Genomic DNA, 23,974 nt, shown 5'->3' with positions numbered 1-23,974 from the left:
CATTGACATAATATAAATCAGGTAAAAGAAATAATCAATCGGAGGCCCTCTAATAGCCCTGAACGATTGAACCTAGAGCTCAACATCTATCAATCTCACTCTTTGCCGGAGTCACTCCGCGTGACCTGTCCGGCCTTCTGCACATAAGTCGGAACCACCTAATGTAGTCTGAACGACTCATGGTAATATTCGCTCTAGTGCTTCTCTCATCAATCATCTGTATACAATAACCTAAGGTCACCCACCAGTCATAATCTCACTAACACTCTACGACTGGCCCGTCGTACCCACTCCGCGTGGACTGTACGACCAGCATCTACTTGGATCCAAGGCGAGCGTGCGATGCGGTGAATACTATAAGCACTAAACCATGGTGCAGGATATGAGCTCAATATATCATCATCCTCAACATAACAGTAATTAAATACTTACCTGTGCGTCCACAGCACCATCATACATATATGCATCATACGACAGTTCATAATATCCATAACATTCTATGCATGGCAATCACATCATATTTCATTTCATTTCAATATATTTTTCATTTAAAATTGATTTCTGGGGAAATCGAGTATATAGGTATATATATAGAAAGCAATGCCCACTCACTGGTATGTCGCCGGGTCGTAACCCCCTTGACGCCCCTGGATGTGCTCGTCCTCGTTAAAAGTTCCACCTAGAAGTGAAATAACTTAAAACAATCATTTAACGCACATTTAACGCACCTAAACCAACTAGGTAATAAATTCTTCATACGATGCTCAAATTGGGTATATGAATATACCACAGTGACCTACACAACCTCAGGATCATCCCCATATTTTTAAAATAATTTTTGGATGCTCCACGCGCCCCCACGCGCTTGACGTGGCACGGACCTACGCGCGGCCCACGCGCAGTCACGTGCCAGGCACACTGACGGCTACAGTGAACGGCGTTAGGAATATTCCCAGAATATTCCGTTAAAAACTAACGGTTTACGTTAAAGTTAACTAACGGCGTCGGAATATTCCGTCAAACTTGACGGAAGATTCCCTGTCTTCTCCGGCGAGTCGCCGGTCGCCGGCGACTGTTCGCCGGTTTCTGGAAAAATTTCAAATTGACTTTTCTCCTTCGTTTTTCGTCCAATTTCTTCGAATTTTACACCAAAATGAAGCATTTAACATGTACTATCACGTTGGAAGGGTTTTAAGGCCTAAAAACTACGAGATCATACCTTCCAAAATTCCTCAATTTCGGCCAAACTCGAACCCGACGATCTCGACGTCCATTTTGTTCAAACGAGGCACTCCGAGCCTCCTTGGGACTTCCTAAGACTCGTGGTGATCTTTGTTTAACCTAAAACACAACCAAATTTAAGTTCATGAACAGTAGCAATCTCGGAGCTTAAGTTTTCTACATGGAATCGTGGGAAATCTTACCTGAAAACAATATCAATGTGTTCGTATGGTCCTTACGAACACGATGCTACCTTCCTCAACCTTAACTTGTGAAGTTTTCAAGGTCTTGGGTGTTTGTCCGAGAGTTTGAGAGAGAATGAGAGTAAGAGAGAGAGAGTGAGAGAGTGTTTCTGAGATGAAGAAAGAGAGAGAGTGTGACTAAGGAGATGAGAGAGAGACAACAAAACGGGTTTTGGGGAGGGATTTAGGGTATAAGGCCCTACCTTAACCCATATATTATTAACACATACAAATATATAATTCTAACCCTAGTTTAGGATCTTAAAGTAAAACAAATGTCAAAATTACGCACCTTAATCCCGTTTAAGGTCGTTTCTGTAATTTCACGTCCTCGGTATTAAGTAATTCTGGGACGTTCTGTGACAATCTCCCCTCCTTATAGAATTTCGTCCCCGAAATTCCAGTCACCAACCAAACCCTCAATACTCATAAAATAGCCTCGGATACATATCTCTCATCCGTTCTTCTGTCTCCCATGTAGCTTCTTCCGCTGAATGGTTTCTCCACAATACTTTTACCAAGTTCACAGTCTTATTCCTCAAAGTCTTATCTTTCCAATCCAGTATAGTCACTGGTTCCTCATCGTACGTCAAGTCCGGATTAATTTCCAATGGTTGAGGAGGAATCACATGTGAAGGATCTGACACATAATGCCGAAGCATCGAGACATGGAACACATTATGTACCTTAGACAACTCTGGAGGTAGCTCCAACCTGTAAGCAACTTCACCAATCCTCTCAGTGATCTCATAAGGTCCAATGTACCTGGGGCTTAGCTTTCCTTTCTTTCCAAGGCGAACCACACCTCTCCAAGGCGATAATTTCAGAAAAACATAGTCGCCCACATTATACATTCTGTCCGTGGTATGTCGATCCGCTAGGCTCTTTTGTCTATCCTGGGCCACTTTCAGGTTAGATTTAATTACCTGAATATTCTGAGTAGTCTCATCCACAATCTCTGGCCCTTCAAGTATTCTTTCACCAACCTCTGACCAACATAATGGCGTACGGCAAGCTTTACCATAAAGTGCTTCAAATGGAGACATTCCAATACTCGAATGAAAACTATTATTATAGGCAAACTCCATCAAATCCAAACGATCATGCCAAGAATCACCAAATTGCATCACAGAGGATCTCAACATATCCTCGAGTGTCTGAATAGTTCTCTCCGACTGACCATCTGTCTGTGGATGATAAGCTGTACTGTAAAGCAATCTAGTACCCAAAGCTTCTTGAAAAGCTATCCAAAACTTAGAAGTAAATCTTGGATCTCGATCAGAAATAATATTCACTGGGACACCATGATACTTTACAACCTTCGATATGAATAACTGAGCCAACTTATTTAAAGAGTACTTCTCCCTTACTGGAATAAAATGTGCTGATTTGGTAAGTCGATCTATAACCACCCAAATGCCATCAAAACCATTTTGTGTACGTGGCAGCTTATACACAAAATCCATCGTTATATTCTCCCATTTCCACTGGGGAACGGGAAGTGGTTGCAATCTCCCAAACGGCTTCTTTCTTTCAGCCTTAACCTGCTGGCAGACAATACACCTACTAACATACTCCGCAATCTCCCTCTTCATACCCGGCCAATAGTAGAATGGTCGAATGGTATGAAGCATTAAGTCGCCCTTGAGGTTTTCTACTCAGAGCATCAGCTACCACATTTGCACGACCCGGATGGTACTCAATCGTGCAATCATAATCACTTAACAATTCCAACCATCTTCTCTGACGAAGATTAAGATCATGCTGAGTGAAAAGGTACTTAAGGCTTTTATGATCTGTAAAGATCTTACATTTCTCGCCATAGAGATAATGTCTCCAGATCTTCAAAGCAAACACAATAGCTGCTAACTCAAGATCGTGAGTCGGATAGTTTCTTTCATGAGTCTTCAACTGCCTAGAAGCATAGGCAATCACTCTACTCTGCTGCATCAAAACACAACCCAAACCATTCAAAGAAGCATCACTATAGATCTCGAAGTTACCATTATCATTAGGAAGTACTAACACAGGTGCATGAGTAAGGCAATACTTCAACTGCTGGAAACTTTGCTCACAACTTTCATCCCACTCAAACTTAACATCCTTCCTGGTTAACTTCGTTAATGGCAAGGCAATCATAGAAAAGTCTTGAACAAACCGTCTATAATAACCTGCCAAACCAAGAAAACTCCGCACCTCAGTGACCGTTCGAGGTTGTTCCCAATTTTCCACTGCTGCTATCTTTTGAGGATCCACTTGAATTCCCTGAGCTGATACCACATGTCCCAAAAATGCCACTTGATCCAGCCAAAATTTACATTTACTAAATTTGGCATATAATCGATGTTCCCTCAATTTCCTTAACACCAAGTTAAGATGTCGAATATGGTCTGATTTCGACTTAGAATATACCAGGATGTCATCAATAAAAACAATAACAAACTTGTCAAGATATTCCTGGAATACTTCATTCATCAATCTCATGAAAGCTGCAGGAGCGTTCGTTAATCCAAATGGCATCACCAAAAACTCATAATGCCCATAACGAGTCCTGAAAGCTGTTTTATGAACATCCTCATCTTTAATCTTTAATTGATAATACCCAGACCTCAAATCGATCTTAGAAAACACACAGGCACCCTTGAGCTGATCAAACAAATCATCTATATGAGGCAAGGGATAACGGTTTTTAATCGTCACCCGATTCAGTTGCCTGTAATCAATGCACAATCTCAAAGTTCCATCTTTCTTTCTTACAAACAACACTGGAGCTCCCCAAGGTGAAGAACTAGGCTGAATGAAACCTTTATCAATTAACTCTTGCAATTGAATTTTTAACTCTCTTAATTCCGATGGTGCCATTCTATAAGGAGTCAAAGAGATAGGGTTCGTACCTGGAAGTAAATCAATCGAAAATTCCACATCTCTATCTGGAGGCAACCCAGGTAAATCATCTGGAAATACATCAGGATAGTGTCTGACTACTCCGACTTCCTCCACACTACCGGAATCAACATCATTTAACACCACATGTGCCAAGTATCCCTGACAACCCTTGGATAACAACTTCTTTGCCCTTATGGCTGAAATAACACCATGCCTCACCCCATTTCTTTCACCCACAAATGTAACCTCGGGTAGTCCAGGACGAAGAAAAGTAACTGATTTCCCGTAAAAATCTATATGGGCGCGATTATAATGCAACCAATCCGCCCCTAAAATCACATCAAAATCCACGATGTCTAACGGGATAAGATTAGCAGGCATAATGACATTATCTACCATCACTGGACACCCAGAGTAAAAACTATCAACATAACATTTATCCCCTCTAGGCATAGCAAACTCTAAATCAAACCCTAGAGGTGAAGGATGAGGTTGCGTTATTTGAGCAAATGTATGAGAAATCACAGAGTGTGTAGCACCACAATCAATCAAAACTCTAGCAAAATGACCAAGAACATTCAACGTACCCATAATCAAGTCTGGATGGTTCTGAGCATCTTGTAGCGATATGTGGTTAACACGTCCCTGAGCTGACTGTCGTCCTCCACGACCTCTGCCACTCTGGTTACCTCGTCCCTGATGAGTACGTCCTTGACCTGCCTGGGCAGGCGGCCTAAACGACCCTGCACTACTAGCAGCAACTCCGCTCTGTTGGGGCTGACCCCCCAGATACCACTGAGATCCGCTAGCTGGCATAGATGGATATGAAGTATAACCTCCTTGATCCTGAGAATATCCACTCTGAAAATAAGGATCCTGGGAATAGTGATACTGTCCCGGAGCATAAGGAGCAGCATCACCCTGATAGTGATAAGCACCACCACGACCACCCTAGCCATAACTGCCTGAATTAAAGTTCTGTTGAGTCGGTGCTGGTGTTGGCCTAACAGGCTGCTGGGGCCTCTGCTGATTCTGGGGACAATTCATAGCTCTATGTCCTGTCTGACCACATGTAAAGCATGCACCACTGATTCTCCTACATTCCCCATGATGTCGGAAATTACAACGGCGACATAACGGAGAACCCGAACTACCAGTACCACCAAAACCTCTCTGACCAGAAAATCTAGGTCCATTACCAAACCTACCACCTCCTCTCCTCGGACCTGTGGCACTAAATCCACCACTGGAAGAACTCGAACTCATTCCACTTTTCTTGAAATTCTGCGTCCGACGAGGTCCTGGAATGGAAACACCTTTACCTTTCTCATTTTTCTTCTGACCATTACCCTTATCCTCTTCATCCTCACTGTCCGGAAGATTATCAGAGTCTTCCATCCTGACCAGAATCTCAAAATACTCATGATAATCGGCACAGGGAAGTGCATTGGCAAACGTTCTGTACTTCTTCTTAGATCCTAGCTTGAAACGACGAAGCATTTCTGCTTGATTACCCGCTAAATCAGAATCATAACGGGATAAATCAGTAAACTTCCTGTAGTACTCATGTGCGGACATATTTCTCTGCTTCAGACTGGTGAATTCCTGTTTCTTGCGATCTATATATTCCGGAGGAACAAATCTCTTCATAAAATTTTCCTTAAATACCTCCCATTCGGCTGCCCTTTCAGGTGCCATGTGCCTCGACTGATTTATCCACCACGCCGCTGGCTCACGGCCCAAAAACCAGGTGGTGGTCTCCACCCATCTATTAGCTGGCAGGTTTCCTTGACTTTGCATCACTTGAAAGGTCTGCTCAATCCGATCCAACCACTTTTCTGCCCCTTCATAACCTTCATTTCCCTCAAAAGTTTCCAGTTTCAGATTATACATCGTCTCTACGGGCGTTCTCTGAGGAGGACGGATATTAGCCTGAAAAGCTTGAGCCATTGCTGCCCCTAACTGAGTTATATCGGGGAAATTAGGCTCAGCAGCACGGCGAGGATCTCTACGAGGCGGCATAATTCTGACAGAAAACATCCAAAAATTAATAAGTAAAATCACTAGTTATACAGGACTGCAACCTATGCTCTGATACCAAACTGACACACCCTAACCCGAAGACTAGGACGTGCTGGCCGTCACGTGAGTGTGACGTAACCATAACGCAAGCGGAAACGATTTAAAAAAAAAATACGAGTCAACGAAAACCACTAATTGCAGTTATTTACAACCTAGCATTCTATGTGCATAAGAGTGTACTAAACACACATAAACAGAGCATAAGCGTCTAGGTGCAGTCAAGTAGGACCATAACTATTTTACAACACCCTCGGGTGAATCCTACATTTATTTAGTCTGTCAGAACGCCGAAGCAGTCCTCGTAGGCCACCAACGCCTCAACTATCAACTAGAACCTGGAGGGGCGAAAAACAGAAAACGTGAGTGGGCGAAAATAAAGCTTTTCCAAAACATTTCATAAATCCACATTTATAACCCCTTTTTGGAAAACCTGTATACTTTCCCAGAAAAATAGTATATAGCATATATATCTCAACTGTCTCGATCAACAATCTTATAACAGATTCAATAAAGAATGTACCATGCCAAATTCAGCAGTTTAGTATGAATGCATTGACATAATATAAATCAGGTAAAAGAAATAATCAATCGGAGGCCCTCTAATAGCCCTGAACGATTGAACCTAGAGCTCAACATCTATCAATCTCACTCTTTGCCGGAGTCACTCCGCGTGACCTGTCCGGCCTTCTGCACATAAGTCGGAACCACCTAATGTAGTCTGAACGACTCATGGTAATATTCGCTCTAGTGCTTCTCTCATCAATCATCTGTATACAATAACCTAAGGTCACCCACCAGTCATAATCTCACTAACACTCTACGACTGGCCCGTCGTACCCACTCCGCGTGGACTGTACGACCAGCATCTACTTGGATCCAAGGCGAGCGTGCGATGCGGTGAATACTATAAGCACTAAACCATGGTGCAGGATATGAGCTCAATATATCATCATCCTCAACATAACAGTAATTAAATACTTACCTGTGCGTCCACAGCACCATCATACATATATGCATCATACGACAGTTCATAATATCCATAACATTCTATGCATGGCAATCACATCATATTTCATTTCATTTCAATATATTTTTCATTTAAAATTGATTTCTGGGGAAATCGAGTATATAGGTATATATATAGAAAGCAATGCCCACTCACTGGTATGTCGCCGGGTCGTAACCCCCTTGACGCCCCTGGATGTGCTCGTCCTCGTTAAAAGTTCCACCTAGAAGTGAAATAACTTAAAACAATCATTTAACGCACATTTAACGCACCTAAACCAACTAGGTAATAAATTCTTCATACGATGCTCAAATTGGGTATATGAATATACCACAGTGACCTACACAACCTCAGGATCATCCCCATATTTTTAAAATAATTTTTGGATGCTCCACGCGCCCCCACGCGCTTGACGTGGTACGGACCTACGCGCGGCCCACGCGCAGTCACGTGCCAGGCACACTGACGGCTACAGTGAACGGCGTTAGGAATATTCCCGGAATATTCCGTTAAAAACTAACGGTTTACGTTAAAGTTAACTAACGGCGTCGGAATATTCCGTCAAACTTGACGGAAGATTCCCTGTCTTCTCCGGCGAGTCGCCGGTCGCCGGCGACTGTTCGCCGGTTTCTGGAAAAATTTCAAATTGACTTTTCTCCTTCGTTTTTCGTCCAATTTCTTCGAATTTTACACCAAAATGAAGCATTTAACATGTACTATCACGTTGGAAGGGTTTTAAGGCCTAAAAACTACGAGATCATACCTTCCAAAATTCCTCAATTTCGGCCAAACTCGAACCCGACGATCTCGACGTCCATTTTGTTCAAACGAGGCACTCCGAGCCTCCTTGGGACTTCCTAAGACTCGTGGTGATCTTTGTTTAACCTAAAACACAACCAAATTTAAGTTCATGAACAGTAGCAATCTCGGAGCTTAAGTTTTCTACATGGAATCGTGGGAAATCTTACCTGAAAACAATATCAATGTGTTCGTATGGTCCTTACGAACACAATGCTACCTTCCTCAACCTTAACTTGTGAAGTTTTCAAGGTCTTGGGTGTTTGTCCGAGAGTTTGAGAGAGAATGAGAGTAAGAGAGAGAGAGTGAGAGAGTGTTTCTGAGATGAAGAAAGAGAGAGAGTGTGACTAAGGAGATGAGAGAGAGACAACAAAACGGGTTTTGGGGAGGGATTTAGGGTATAAGGCCCTACCTTAACCCATATATTATTAACACATACAAATATATAATTCTAACCCTAGTTTAGGATCTTAAAGTAAAACAAATGTCAAAATTACGCACCTTAATCCCGTTTAAGGGCGTTTCTGTAATTTCACGTCCTCGGTATTAAGTAATTCTGGGACGGGCTGTGACAATGGGTGTGTAAGAAGGACTTCTCTTACACACACACCACTTGCATGGCTTTATGACTTAGTTGAAAAATTTCCAAATTTTTGTGGACTTATCTCCACTCCTTTTTCTCCCTAAAACCGGCCACCCTATTAAAATAGGGTATTTTTAGGGTTTTTATGCAATTACATAAAGTTTTGATACTTTTGTGTATTTGTATTTTGACCCGAAAGTTTCCGTTTTGACGTTAAGGCCTAAAAACGCTAAAGGAAAAATTGTTTTGCTCCTTTAATGAAGTTTTGAATTTATTGAAATTTTTAGGTTCTAGTTGTAATTACATGAAGTAGTGGACTTTTGTGTTTTTACAAAGTGACCCCAAAAGTTTGTGTTTTTGCAATATAGCCCAAAAGTTATGGTAATTGCATTTTGGCCCAAATTAGGTTGAGAACAAAATGGTTTTGTCTCTTTAAATGAGAATTGGATTTTCATTTCATTTAGCTCCATTTAAATCAATTCTATGGATACAAAAACCAAATGAAAATGTTGCATTCAAATTTAATTAGTTAAAGTGTTAATTAATTAAAGGGTGATTATGAACCAAAGCCTACGATAATTGAGCTATGTGAAAGGCCGTTTCAAATTTGTTTGAACCATGGGAATGTGTAGATTAGATTTTGGTTGTAATTTGATTTGATCAAATGTTGTAAAAGAGCTTAAGCTCTTCTTTACTTTAAAGTAATTTGAATTGTTCAAATGTTGTAATGAGCATAAGCTCACCTTTACTTTGAAGTACTTCTTTCTTGCTTTATTTGATATGCATGAAAATGAAGTAGTTGGGTCCAACGCCCCTAAGACAACACGCCTTAATGTGATTAAACGCGTAACTAAAATCAATCACCATCCCTAGACCAAGATTCAACACTAGGCTCGTGTTGAATCTAAACAAAGGTTCATAGTCATCCTAAGGCCCTAAGGCAACTATATAGTCCATCAAATGAATGCAAAGTTTATGTTAGTAGTATCATATGCTCTTGCTTTAAAAACCGTTTTATAAGCATAGTGAGAGTATTATATACAACTAAAAACAATCAAATGGACCAATAGTTGTAATAGGACCAAAATTGTTTTAATAAGATTAAAATGAAAGATTATATGTGATGAGACCTAAAAACCCTCAACCAAACCATTATTAAGTTGATAAGCGTGAGAGTGCTTTGAACACTCTTTCGTGGCCTTCCACCGTGGTAGGCTTCAATCGTTTGTGACTCATACACCGTATTCGTCCAGTTCTGGGGTTGCAAAGTATGTGCTTACATTCAGGAGAAGCCTATAAACATATGATGAAGTACAGGTAGGCAACGAGTATGGTCAATATGATTTTCTTCTAAGGCCATTCTTGAACCCCTACTTTAACTAGCATGGTGGGAACGACTTAACTAAGTGCAATGTGCCAATATGATATTCTTCTGAGGCATCATTCTCTAGAGGCCAAATGAGATGGGTACTTGCAAGAGATGCAAATGAGTAAGCGTACTCTCTCATTATTATTAACGCTAGCCAATATGATTTTCTTCTGAGGTGGGCTTGGTAATGGTGAGTCTCCCATACCCTACTAAGAGTTTCATCCAAAACTCTCGAATTCCAATTAGGGATATGGAATTTGCCAAAAATAGTGGGTGGTGCTATTTGATTTAAAGACCCGGATCAAATGGCTTAAAATCAATCAATTTATATTCGTTATGTATTTGTTTACCAATATATTTGCAAACGCTATCCAAAACTTGACAAAGAAAAGCCGAATGCTTTAGCTTCCGGACTTGGTACAACAATCCCAAAGATTGTCTTAAATGGATTGTATATGTACCTAAGTAGTCTCATCCTCACAATCTTCCAATTGATAATGTATCATTGGAAGAAAATGTTAGATAAGTCTATCATAAGGAGGACAACACCTTTAATGTCATAATTCTTCACTTACAAATCGTTGTATGAAGAAATAAGAGTTGCTTTGAACAACCCTTAGTCAATGCAAACACTAGTGCTTGTTTCTTTGTTAAATGAACAAAGAACTTGAGAAGAAAGCACAATGGCATGGACACTTTATGTGCCATGATTCTTCACTTACAAATTGTTGTATGAAGAAATGAGAATTGCCTTGAACAACTCTTGAAAGTTTGTAATTATGTTTAGAACATAATGGTTGGGTGACAAAAATAGTCCATCAACATGGACTTATGATGATTTTGAATCATTGAATGTTGAAGTGATAAACCACTTAACGAGACGGAAACTAGGCTAGGACTTCACCTTTATGTCCCAATCCTAATGGTTCACTAAGTTTATTGTAAACTATGTAGTGAACAATAAACACATACTCTCCAAAATGTTTGATGTGTATAACACAATTGAAATAAGTTTCAAGAGAGATAGTGGGAGTTTAGGGACCATGACTATTGTAGTCAAAGGAGAAGTCAAATGAAGAAGATAAAATTAACTCCAAGGGAACAAACTTTCTTTATGCAAGGATGGACATTGGAAGGGGTATTTGCAAGAAATGTCTTGCAAGTGTCAAGAACACACCTTTCGAAGGTGTTGTAAATTGTTCTTGAATAGTTCAAAATAGTTGGTTCTTCTACTTGAATGCTTGATTCCGTATTAGTAACTATGTTTTACAATCGTTGTAAAAGTGTGACTAATAAGAAGTAGAAGATATATGAGAGAAGAAAAATGTGCTTCACATTCGGAACGTGAATAAAATATAGATCTCTGCGAAAGCAGATAGTACTTACTTCCTCATATGAACTACCAAAGAAATTGGAAAAACCAAAGATTGTCTTTGCATTCCAATTTTAAGGAACTTAATTTCGTCACTATAGTAGAGATGGATGAATGTTTTGTTTGACAAAATATTGTTCTTTATTAGTCAATGATTGGATTATAGTAATCTAATTGATTGTCTCTATAGTAGAGATGATATGGTAGTGTTAACTATCTAGAAAATAATGATGCTTAAAACCCAAAAGATTGCAAGGTAGTGACTAATCCCAACTGAGTTGTGATACCTCTAAAACATAAATTACGAGTTGGTCATAGATGGATGCTTTGGATCGTTAGATCCGGATCCAATACCTTCTTGTTAAAATTGTATAGAGGCGAAATGTTCGAATCTTTATTCTTTTGGAAAGAAGAAAGAATCACAAAGTTGTTGAGGTTAATTAACTTAGATGTTAGTGGCACTTGTCCGCAACATAATACTACTCATGCAAGATGACATTCACCGATGATCACTCTCGGTTGGACTATAGTTTATTATGAATAAACACAAGTCCGAATACTTTGCAAAATGTTTCAAAGAATTCAAGAAATGTAAGTTGATGAGTAAGACGTCTAAAGTATTTACCTCCTTAGATTTGATCCAAGGAAAAGTAACATTTTAGATGAGTTTCCTTGAAAGATATCAAGGAGAATAGCATCATAAGATAATGATTTTCTCCATAAGGAGAAGAACGAACTTGAATAAGATTTAGTTCATTGGATATTATCAATTACCCATATATAGGATATATACTTCTAAGACAATATGATTGTCAATTAGAAGATCTTCCAAAATGTTCATAACTCCATAAGATGTAGTTGGAAAGAAAGACAAATCTGAAGCATGTTAAGATTTGGGGTTGTGTGCTAATAAGCAATATTTGTTTGATAAAAATCTTGTGGGATATCCTTAAATTAACTTTTGGATATCGCCTCTATAAACCAACTAACAAATGTTGTTTTGTTGGGTAGTTCATTGTAGTCTTACAATATGATTTGCCTAAGAGCAAATGAATGAGAGATAGAACTCAAAGAATGGGTTCTTTGAGAGACAAGATAATAATCAACAAATATAACAACCTAGTTCCTATACCAAAAGCTCCAAGATAGTCGAGAAGGATTTATAAACCGTCTCAGTTGAATGGTTTGAACTTTATGACTATGTCATAGAGTTGCACCTCTTAATTCGAAAGAAATAAGAATGAAAATCCTTATGACTTCATTGAGTGTATATATGATATATACTCAAGGAAATGGTAAAGTACCATTTGACCCGAAATAATGAAACCTTCATAAGCTAATTGGTAGCTTAAGGTGACTACAATCAAAGAGAATGGGTGACTTTGAAGAAACCGTTTTTGAGATAGTCTTGGTTTCAATTAATTCGAAGATTGCTAGCTACAACTAAATGGTGATTCAATGTTTGGACATAATATGAGTTTCCGAAACCATTATTAAGATAGTCTTGATAATATATGTCTAAAACTATAAATCACAAGACATGTAAGTTGTAGAGATCCATCCATCATGAATCTTAGCAAGCGAGTGGGAGCTATAAGCATTTTATGAGAAAAGGATCAAATCGTTTGATTTCTCATAAAGATGTAAATGAATCTTTTGTTTACTAGGTTTACAAAAGATTAGTGGGAGTTAATCATATTCCTAAAATTTAACATATATATGATATATTAATTTTGGAAATGAAAAGAATACTTCTTCGTTAAAGTTATGACTTTAAAACATTATATGAAGATAGAATGTATATGGGAGACATAATCTATATACATGGGATGGAAATCTATATTGATAGATTTTAGGATATAATTGGATTATATCAAGCCCTAAATATAGACAAAAGATGATAGGAAGTTTCTCATATGATGATGAACTTCAATCAAAAGGACAACTCTAGTGAGACTAAGAAGTTGCTCTTCTCAAAGAGAACGTAATCTTTGACTCCCAAAGAAATAATGCGTAAATAGAATCCTTTATGCGTAAGCAGAAAGGTGATTTATGTATTTCATATTGTATGAAAAACATTGATATGAGTTGTACCTAGAAAGGTACAAGACGATATCAGTACAAGCCCAGGATTAGAACCATGGCAACTGTCAAGTGAGTCCTTAAGTATTTAAGAAATACTAAAGGATAGATTCCTCAATAATTGAGGAAGAATTAGAGTAACGTAATGGAAGCGTAAATGTATTAGATTATGAATCTAATCCATCATTGGATGTTTCTTCATTATGAATGAAGAGATAAACAGATATCTCTTTATTATGACTAAAGAGATATTTGGATGGAAACATTAAAGTAATGACTTTAGTGTGTTCCATTATGAATGCAAAATATATTGCCATATAAAAGCTTACAACAATGTTGTTTGGATGGGAAAGTTCATTTATGAACTCTCTATTCGGTTCCAACCAGAAAGTGTATCTAGTGTATCACACTATGACACTAATGGGGCGATAGCTCAAACCAGGGAATCAAGGTCTCATCAAGATCCGAACTCATATGAGAGACTGAACCACATGATTGAGAATTATGTATAATGGTGACGTCGTTATTCTCAAGGTTGCTTCTATGGATAACATATAGATATCCATTGTCTAGGCCTACTACTCAGCCATTTATGAAATGACTATAGAAGAGGTATCATCACTGATGACCAAGCTGATTGGCTCTAGTGCAAGTGGGAGATTGTTGGAAATGTGCCCTAAAACCAATCATATGATGATACTTTACGGACATTTCACAAAGTTAAACTAATGTAGTTTAAATATAAAGGGCAAAGATTAGTGTTTGAGCCGTCTCATATAAATGTTATATGCTTAAACGATAAGTCCAAGGAATATGTGATTGGGAGAATGCAATCTAAAGAAGCTAGATTCATGAGACCATTCTTTCGTAAACACATCCTAAACGTTCCTGATCATAGGATTGCCAATTGGGCATTGACAGTCCGTTAAGATCAGTACGTGCTGTGTCTTCTCTCAGGGAGAGTGACTAGTCTCGAGTCATTGGTGTGTGTGACATCAAGACAAGTACGTAGGTGCTCAACAGAGAATGAGTTCACTGAACACGATCAATGAAGAGTTCTCATATTCATGTCACATGAGAACTTATGGTTGGGATAATGCAAAGTAGTCCTTTGACCTGAGGCATCATAGTTGTCTTGTGGTTAAGTCCTTGATCTTTGATTATATCAAAGTCACTCCATCAGGAGGGTGTTCACGGCATAGTTGCGGTTAAGCCACTTAGCTATGGAGGCAAGTGAATGCGCAACAAGGGATCTCTAACCTTCAAACCGTTTGAGGGAGAATACTCTATGAGATGATTAAGAATCTCTGATCAGGGTATGAATGAGATTTAGGAAGTCGTTCCAAATCACATTCAAGGTAATCATATAAGCACACGAATCACATTGGATAGTAGACATGAATAAACTATCAAACCAAGCAATGTGGTCAAGAGTATTGTATTTGAGAAAGACCGTATTGCATTTGTAATCCTAAACTGAATAGGTTCTCCACCTCTTCTGATTAGCTTGGGTAACCATGATATGCTGCTAGGTGTCACTCATGGTTTGTGGAAGCCCTAAACGTGTATAATCACTAAAGGGAGAATTGAAAGTAAGTTTCAATTCACAATCGGTTTGAAAGAGGTCTAATCGCCCACTGCCTCGCTAAAAGGAACCTAATGGATCGTACACCGTGTAAGGTAAAGATTGAAGAAACAACGGAGATGAGTAAGAATAATTAAATGGTTTAATTATTTATGGCAATGATTAATTAATATGTTAATTAATTAAACGAATAAGTTCGTTAAAGACCTCGGGATAGTTTTGGACCTTTAGGCCCAATGGGCTTCGAACGTCAAGTCCATTGACTTAAGTTGTATGACAACTTAATGAATAATGATTCACAAAGGCCCAAATAGTCCAATGAATCCCTATGGCCGGCCATTTAGACATGGAGTGGGTTTTGGACTTATTTATAAGTTTGCCACTCCAATGAATTAATGTATAAATATGACTTTATAGCCAAAATTCATTTAGGGTTTCTTTTGGAGAAAGGATGAGAAGACAAAGCTCTCTTTTCTCTCTAAAGAGGCCGGCCACCCTAGAGGAAATTAACTAGCAATCTTGCTTCCTCTAGGTCACTCATTTCTTCATCAATCCATCCTTGGTGTGGAGACTTAGAGGTTCTTAATTTTGGGAACTTGGAGAAACCTATTTCATCCATCCAAATCCATAGATCTAAGATGCAAGGAATGAAGACCCTCTCTTTGGGTGATTAGCCTTTGCTTATGCAAAGAGGAATCTACAAAGGTATAATTTCTCAACTCACTTTGATTTGAGTTGAGTCCTGGTTCACCAATCTACTAGGCTTTGAATTTCATGGTTAATGTTTTGTTTTAATTGCATGCAAGCATGATTCCGCCTTTTAATTGTTAATAGCATTCTATAGATGTTGCTTAAAAGAACATGTTTTTACAAATATTTCCTTCAGCCCACGACATAGAGCTAAGCATTGCTCACCATGAAAAAAGAAGTCAATCATCAACTTCAAGAAGGACAAGGTGTTTACCCCAAGGAAGCTTTTACTGTCAACGCTGTGCCCGTCAAGATCTCATCCGCGCCTATCAAGCTCTCTTCCAAAACCAAAGAAAAGGAGACAAAGAGAGGTAAGCCTCCTCACACCCAAGACAGGTACAAAAGCACCTTGAGGAAATTGGAGCAGAAGGCATACCCTTTTCCTAACTCAAACATGGATGCAATGTTAAATGACTTGCTGGAAAAAAAGGTGATTGAGTTACCAGAATGCAAGTACCCTGAAGAAATCAATCGCATGAACGATCCTAGGTACTGCAAGTACTATCGTATCGTGAGCCATCCTATTGGCAAGTGCTTCATCCTCAAAGAACTCATTATGAAGCTAGCGCAACAAGAGAAAATCGAGCTCGACCTCGAAGACACGGCCGCAACACATACTACTACAATTGCATTTGGATCCTCTGATCCCGTGCCTCTCTAAGCGACACCTGACCAGAACATTTGCATACTAAGCTTCATGCCCCGATAGCAGGAATAACCAAGAAACTGAAATAGACGAACAAGCAAGTGTATCTTTTTTCTTTGAGTTACAAAAGTATTTCATCACGGGAAGGGGGTTCCATTCAGAAAAGATAAGATCATGCTTTATAGTTTTGTTTGCTGCTATCAATAATATCTATTACATATTTACATTAATTTCGAATACCCACAAAAATAAATGTATAGAAAAATCTGAAAGTGGTTTCAACTCCTTTTGTACTAACATGTGAATGAAGATCCGCCACTGTTGCAAACTCTGGGCTAGTAAATTTTAGTCCATCACCAGGTAAAAGTCACTTAAAAGAAAAGAGGCTCCGTCACCCTCTGATGGAGATGAAGAAGGGAAGGCCAAGGGACCCTCCTTGTGCAACAAACACCATTCATCAATGCAAGAAATTTGGCCAGGGTCCATACTTGGGGGAATTCTATGGTCTAGAATATTCTGAATGTTTTCAGTTTTGCCAAGAATGTAAACTGCATGCAGTGCTGGATCCACAGTGGGGTCAATGGGGTCACACGACCCCTTGGAAGCCATGGAAACAACCTTAGAGACCCCTTGGAGCTGCTGGTGCGACCCCTTGGAGCTGCTGGTGTGACCCCTTGGCTGCACACCAAGTGTTCGATGAAAGGTCCGAAAGAACTCTCGGCCGAGCAAGACGAAGACGAAGGCGCAGGCGCGCGCCTGTTTTTTTTTTTAAAACCTGGGCAAAACAACGTCGGTTTGACCCAGGAATTTTTTTTAAATGATCTGAACAAAAAAAAATACCCAACGTGTCCTGGGCAGGTCTGAACAAAAAAAAAATACCGACCGTGTCCTTTTCAGCCTTATTTCACACAGATTCGAAGCCTTTCATTCCAAAACCCCCAAATTGCTTTTGTTTCTCCTCCTCCAACCCTAAGTTCCAAACTCAATCCCCCCCCAAACCCTCAACTCCATCTCCTTCCTTGCTGCCGCCATTAAGGTGCCTCCAACTCCATCTCCTCCCTTGCTCCACCAGCTTTGCTCTTTGTATTTGCTCATTGTTATTGTGAAATTTCACAATTCAAGTAAGTTTTTATTTTCATTATTTTGTATATGTAGAATGCAAGATGAGATATTTAATTTAATTGAAATCCAATTCATACTTATTTTGATTATGTTGATGGTTTGTTTATATTGTGAGTATTTATTTTGAATATTTTGTATATGTAGAATATATTTAATTTAATTGAAATTCAATTCATATTTATTTTGATTATATTGATGGTTTGTTTATATTGTGAGTATTTATTTTCATTATTTTGTATATGTAGAATTATTATGGAACGGTTTTTTAAGAGAAAGTCATCACCGGGTTCGGGTAGTTCGAATAATGTTGATAGTTCAAGAACTCCAAGTTCAAGGCAAAGTCAGTTAGATGATGTTTTGGGTAATCTTGAAGCGGATCTTGGATTGAGAACTCGATAGATTATGATGCTAATATGAGAGATGAGGTCCGAAGATCATATCTACAAAAAGGACCTTGTCAACCTAGAGGTCATAATTTCCCAATAACTAATATGTCGGGAATTAATCGACGCTTCATTCCCCAATGGTTTGATGAGTTTGATTGGTTGGAGTATAGTATATCTAAAGATGCGGCATTTTGTCTCTATTGCTATCTCTTTAAAACCAATTTTGCACAAGTGGGTAGTGAAGCTTTCACTGGAGATGGATTTAAGACTTGGAAGAAAGGGAGAGAAAGATTTAAGATGCATGTTGGACCGGTTGGGAGTGTTCATAATAAGGCTAGAGAAGCTGCTACAAATTTGATGAATCAAGCTACACATATTGAAACGGCAGTGAGCAAACACTCTGACCAAGCTCGTAAGGCTTATCGCACATGCTTGAATGCATCAATCAAGTGCACTAAGTTTTTATTGCGACAAGGTCTTCCTTTTCGTGGCCATGATGAAAGTGCCACTTCAAGCAATAGGGGAAATTACTTGGAGCTATTGCAATTCCTTGCAGATAATAATGATAAAGTTAGAGAAGTTGTGATGGAAAATGCTCCGGGAAATCTCAGATTAGTAGCTCCTAGCATTCAAAAAGAAATTGTGAATTCATGTGCCCTTGAAACACTTGATGCTATCATGGATGGTCTAAAAGATAGATTTTTTTCAATATTGGTGGATGAAGCACGTGATGTGTCGGTGAAAGAGCAAATGGCTATGGTGTTGCGTTATGTGGATGACAACGGGCATGTAATTGAAAGATTTGTGGGTATCCAACATGTTACCAACACTACTTCAAGTTCACTAAAGAATGCTATTGACACATTATTTTCTCGCTACGGTTTGAGCATTTCCAAGCTACGAGGACAAGGTTATGATGGTGCTAGCAATATGAGAGGTGAGTTGAATGGCCTTAAAACAAAGATATTGAGAGAACAACCTTGTGCATATTATGTTCATTGCTTTGCTCATCAACTTCAACTAGCTCTTGTTGCCGTAGCAAAAAAGAATATAGACATTGCCTCTTTTTTTGCAACGGCTAATAGTGTGGTTAATCATGTTGGAGCATCTTGTAAGCGGCGTGATTTACTTAGAGAGCAACTTCAAGAAGAGCTTGTGATAGCTTTTGAAAATGATTGTCTTATAACGGGGCGAGGCTTAAATCAAGAAACAAGTCTCAAACGTGCCGGTGACACACGATGGAACTCACACTATGGTACCTTGATTAGCATCATTTCCATGTTTTCATCCGTGGTTCATGTACTTCAAATGGTTATTGATGATAATCCCAATGAAAGTGCGGGTGAAGCAAATAAGTTAATGAGAGATATACGTACTTTTGAGTTTGTGTTTCACCTTTTCTTGATGAAAGTCATATTGGGACTCACAAATGATTTGTCACAAGCATTGCAAAGGAAAGATCAAGAAATTGTGAATGCAATGGCTTTAGTGAAATCATGCAAGGAAAAGCTACATTGGATAAGGAATAATGGGTTCGATGCATTGGTTGATGAAGTATCTTCTTTTTGTGAAAAACATTATATTGATGTTCCTAACATGGAAGAGGCATTTATACTTCCAGGGAGGTCAAGGCGTAATTCTCCAATAAAGACAAATCGTCATCATTATCGTGTGGAGCTCTTTATTTATGTCATTGATGAGCAAATTACGGAGTTAGAGGATCGCTTTAATGAGGTAAATACCAAGTTGCTTATTTGTTTGGCATGTTTGAGTCCGAAAGATTCATTTGTAGCTTTTGATAAACCAAAGTTACTTCGTCTTGCTCAATTTTATCCTCAAGACTTTTCGGATGAAGATCATTTGGCACTTGAAGATCAACTTGAGATTTATATTCATTATGTGCGTTCCAGTAGTGATTTCTCTCAATTGGAAGGGATTGGTGATCTTGCAAAAAAAATGGTGGAGACAAGGATGCATCAAGTATTCAATTATGTATATTTGCTCATTACATTGTCTTTAGTTTTACCAGTTGCAACTGCTTCAGTGGAGAGAGCATTTTCTGTCATGAATATTGTTAAGGGTCCACTTAGGAACAAAATGGGAGATCAATGGTTGAGTGATAGCTTGCTTGTTTATATTGAGAGAGATATTTTTTCTTGTATTGAAACTGAAGCTATAATGCTTCGTTTTCAAAATATGAAACCTCGTCGTGGACAATTATAGCTTGTAATATTGTTTCCGTTATGAATTATGAATGAAAGTACTATGATTTCATTTTCAACATGTTTTTCTTGTTGGTATTTAGACAATCTTTCATCATTAATAAAACTTGAATAAAATGATAAAGATTGAAAATCAAAGAAACAGAGTGCAGAGAGCTTTGGAAACAGAGGGCTGATGCTTTTTCTTAAAACAGAGATCTTATCTTTTCATTCAGATATTTCTGATATATATGGCTCAATACATAAGCCAACTGAAGTAATTGGGTCGACTGATAAATAAAATGGGTCGACTGATAAATAGAATGGGTCGAATGATAAAGGCAACAGTCAGCCCTTTTACACAGAATCAGTTCAATACATAAGCCGACTGAAGTAATTGGGTCGACTGATAAATAAAATGGGTCGACTGATAAATAGAATTGGTCGACTGATAAATAGAATGGGTCGACTGATAAATAGAATAGGTCGACTGATAAAGGCAACAGTCAGCCCTTTTACACAGAATCAGTTTAAGTAAAGCATTAACTTTAACATTTCCATCCTAAATTTTTTTTCTGGACTTTTACACTACGACCCCTTGTGGTAAGATTCCTGGCTCCGCCACTGATTGCCCGTATGCATTGCAATACACAAGTCTAAAAGTTTGTTTCTTGTGCCGTGAACAAGTTTCCTGCAGTGCCTATTTCTGATTCTCAATGTTAATGGACTTTCTTTCAACTCTATCAGTCCCTGGGTCCCGTACCTTTCTACTTTAAATTCTCCATTGTAGCTTTTGTTTCCTCTTTTTGCGCATCTGAAATTTATGGCAATGAACCATCTTGATGCAGGACCAATTGTCTGCACAGTAAGAACCAAAGTGGTTGACCACTTGTAGTCAGACTTGCCGCTGCAAAATGTAAATGTCCAGGGCATCCAGTAAGTCCGAACCATGGCTTCTGGTGAAATCATGGCACTCAAAAGACAAAATGCTCCAGAAGTTGTGCATGTCGCTGAACGCCCGACCACAAACTGGGGACTAGAGGTATGAGCCATCATCCAATGTTTCATCAGACATTCTTTTAACTTTGGTAACCGCTGTTTTGCCTGTTTCATTTCTGCTATCTTTTAGAGCTAATTGGTACCTTTTATTGTACTTGTGTTCTAAATATCGTTTACATACGGGAATGGTTAAAGCAGAGAAATTCATCATGATAAATAAAACAAGCATGATGAAAGCATGCTCCATGCAGAAAACAAAGATTGCACCAGTAGCTAATTGAATGCAAATATTCACGATAACGGTAATAACCAGAATTTTAAAAGCAATTGCATTCATCATGATTTCTGTATTTTTCATGACTCCAAGAGAAGGCATAGTGTTACCCATTACTGTGCAAATCAAGACAGAACTGCTGAGCTTTGCGAGCTGATCCTGGTGGCCAGGCATTGGAGTATTGAGATCCACTGACAGTTTAATTGCAACACCGATCATGGTCAAAGAAGTTGCATTGATGGAGAAAAACTTGCAAGGGAACCAGAGTTTCCAATGTCTAAAGCCATGGATAACGTCGGCAGCCATTGCAATTAGGCAGGCTAAGGATGCTGCTGCAATATAATGCCAATCCAAGGCATAGGAGCACTGAACTTGTCCTGGTTCAGATTCCCGTCGACGTTGCAGCCGTCCATCTTCTTTCTCAGCTTCTGAAGATCTTGTGTGATGTTTTCTGGGCTAGAGGGTAGAGCTTTTGTGTTATGATTGTGTGCTGCTGAATGTTTTATGATCGAAATGTTGCCGGTCCACTTTATATAACCTTAATATCAGTTCTTTTTTGTCAACCTTAATATCTTGACTACGTTAAATTTGAATTGTTTTCATTGATGAATATATATATACATATATATATATATATGTATATATCCTATTCTTTGTATGTTTTGGTAGAATTTTGATACTTTGCTTTATATTTTCAATATAGGACATTCGATTTCCTCTAGAGAAAAACTTGATCAAATGTACGAATTTTGGGGTGATCAAATTGGAGGACTTTTGTGTGTCTCTTGGCGTGTTCGTGTCAAAATTTCGGCTTTTTCTACCAAACAGTTATTTTTTAGTGATGGAATAATGAAGTTGTGTGCGTTGCTAGAAAGTGATGTTTTTGGGCTTAATTTGGAGCCCAAGTTGACATCTGATGGGTTCGTGGCCTTCTTTAGAAGTGTTCAAAATATTCCAAGGTTTAAATCCAACTATCTTGGGCTAGTTTTGGAGCATATATGGATAAAAAAACGCGGCTGTGCAGATTTTGGGCGAATTTTACTATTTAATTTATGATTATGTTTCCTAATTTATTTTGATTTATTTGGTTTCCTAGTCTGATTGAAAGACCTCTTTCTAGGAGAATTGAATTATAGCAGTTTAAATAAGTTGGGCCGGCCCTATTTTTCCTTCTTCTCTATGCGACATCTGTAACAACATGTCCCTAAAAATTTTGATTTTTATAACTTTAATACGTGAATTTACGAAAATGCCATTTTTTTGGCAAATACGTTGATTTTTATTAACCGTCTTGTCCTGTCATGTAAGATTTGTTTTCTTGACTTATTTGGGTAGTACTTGTCACTACGAACACATGGGTGCAAACAGAACGTGATTTGAAGTTATAACGAGAGAATTATTAACGTTTAAAGTTAGGGGTATTATTGTAAATTGGCCCTCATCTAGAAGGCTCCAGCAATTTTGGAGTAGTAAGAAACTTGCCACGTGGGTGGCCAAGATAGAGAGTTGAGGAGAGAAAAGGAGAGATGAGGGAACGGATGAGCCAAGGAGGGAATGAGGTGACCAATCAGAAACAGAAGAAAGGAGGGGAAAGGAGAGAAGAAAAGGGGGGAGACACGAGTTGGCCCGTATAACCCGTTGGGCACCATCCACACCGGCGCCTTCCTGACACTTTTTCGTCGTTTTTCCGGCGATCCAACCCTCACCACCACCAAAAACTAATCCTTATCTTCCCCTCTTCCATTTCCAACCAATTTTTATTGGGTTTGAGCTTGAATTCGAGTAGAATGAAACCCGTGGGTTCCGTGGGTGCCATGGCGAAATTCGACGATTGTGAAGTTACCCAGTAAATTACCACCACCACTAGACTCCCCTCAACCCCAGGAACAAAGCCTAAGCAATGTTTAAGGCGTTGGAGTGAGTTTAGAGGTCGAATTGAACACACCTAAGTTTAGGGTTCCGTACGATTCGAGCTAAATTGGGGCTTTTCCCAGCCAAATTGTCCTTAGTCACATGTATGAAAGTTGCTCCACTCATTGAGATCTCCATCCCTGTAAAATTTGGTAATTTTTAGAAATAGTTGAATTTTTCGGCGAGTCGGGGCGGCTGACGGCCACCGGCGGTGGCGTGTGTGGCGGCGCGTGGTCAGTGGACCGCCAATGCTATTTTACGTTAAATCTATATCTTGATTTTAGATTTGATATCCGTATGTTGTGATTTGATTATTGTGAACCTAGTTTGATTAAGATACGTTACTTGGTAAAAATATGAATCGACGATCCGACCGTTAGATTGTCACCAGACTGTAATATGTTATAGTATGTAATATTTGAGGACCATAGAAACTTACGGATTGGAAATCCAACATAC

General features: G+C 38.9%; 1 protein-coding gene, 1 long non-coding RNA gene and 1 pseudogene across 2 annotated transcripts; 1 reads left to right on the top strand and 2 right to left on the bottom strand.

Moving 5' to 3' along the window:
* Nucleotides 1–6,536: 6,536 nt before the first annotated feature.
* On the bottom strand, nucleotides 6,537–7,785 carry LOC139197262 (uncharacterized). Its single transcript, XR_011582499.1, has 2 exons — nucleotides 7,594–7,785; nucleotides 6,537–6,766 (listed from the first exon to the last, which is right to left on the bottom strand). It is a non-coding gene; the product is annotated as an uncharacterized lncRNA (long non-coding RNA).
* Nucleotides 7,786–18,235: 10,450 nt separating this feature from the next.
* On the top strand, nucleotides 18,236–20,453 carry LOC139196789 (uncharacterized). The gene is made up of 2 exons (XM_070823130.1): nucleotides 18,236–19,864; nucleotides 20,436–20,453. Exons 1-2 carry the CDS (start codon nucleotides 18,236–18,238, stop codon nucleotides 20,451–20,453), a joined length of 1,647 nt encoding a protein of 548 aa, XP_070679231.1.
* Nucleotides 20,454–20,919: 466 nt separating this feature from the next.
* Nucleotides 20,920–22,017, bottom strand: LOC139196788 (uncharacterized; annotated as a pseudogene).
* Between the last annotated feature and the right edge of the window lie 1,957 nt (nucleotides 22,018–23,974).

Source organism: Malus domestica, chromosome 06 (genome assembly GCF_042453785.1).
Source record: "Malus domestica chromosome 06, GDT2T_hap1".
Classification (NCBI taxonomy): Eukaryota; Viridiplantae; Streptophyta; class Magnoliopsida; order Rosales; family Rosaceae; genus Malus; species Malus domestica.
Note: the sequence above shows the minus strand (reverse complement) of the source record. Positions and strands in the feature narration are given on the sequence as shown.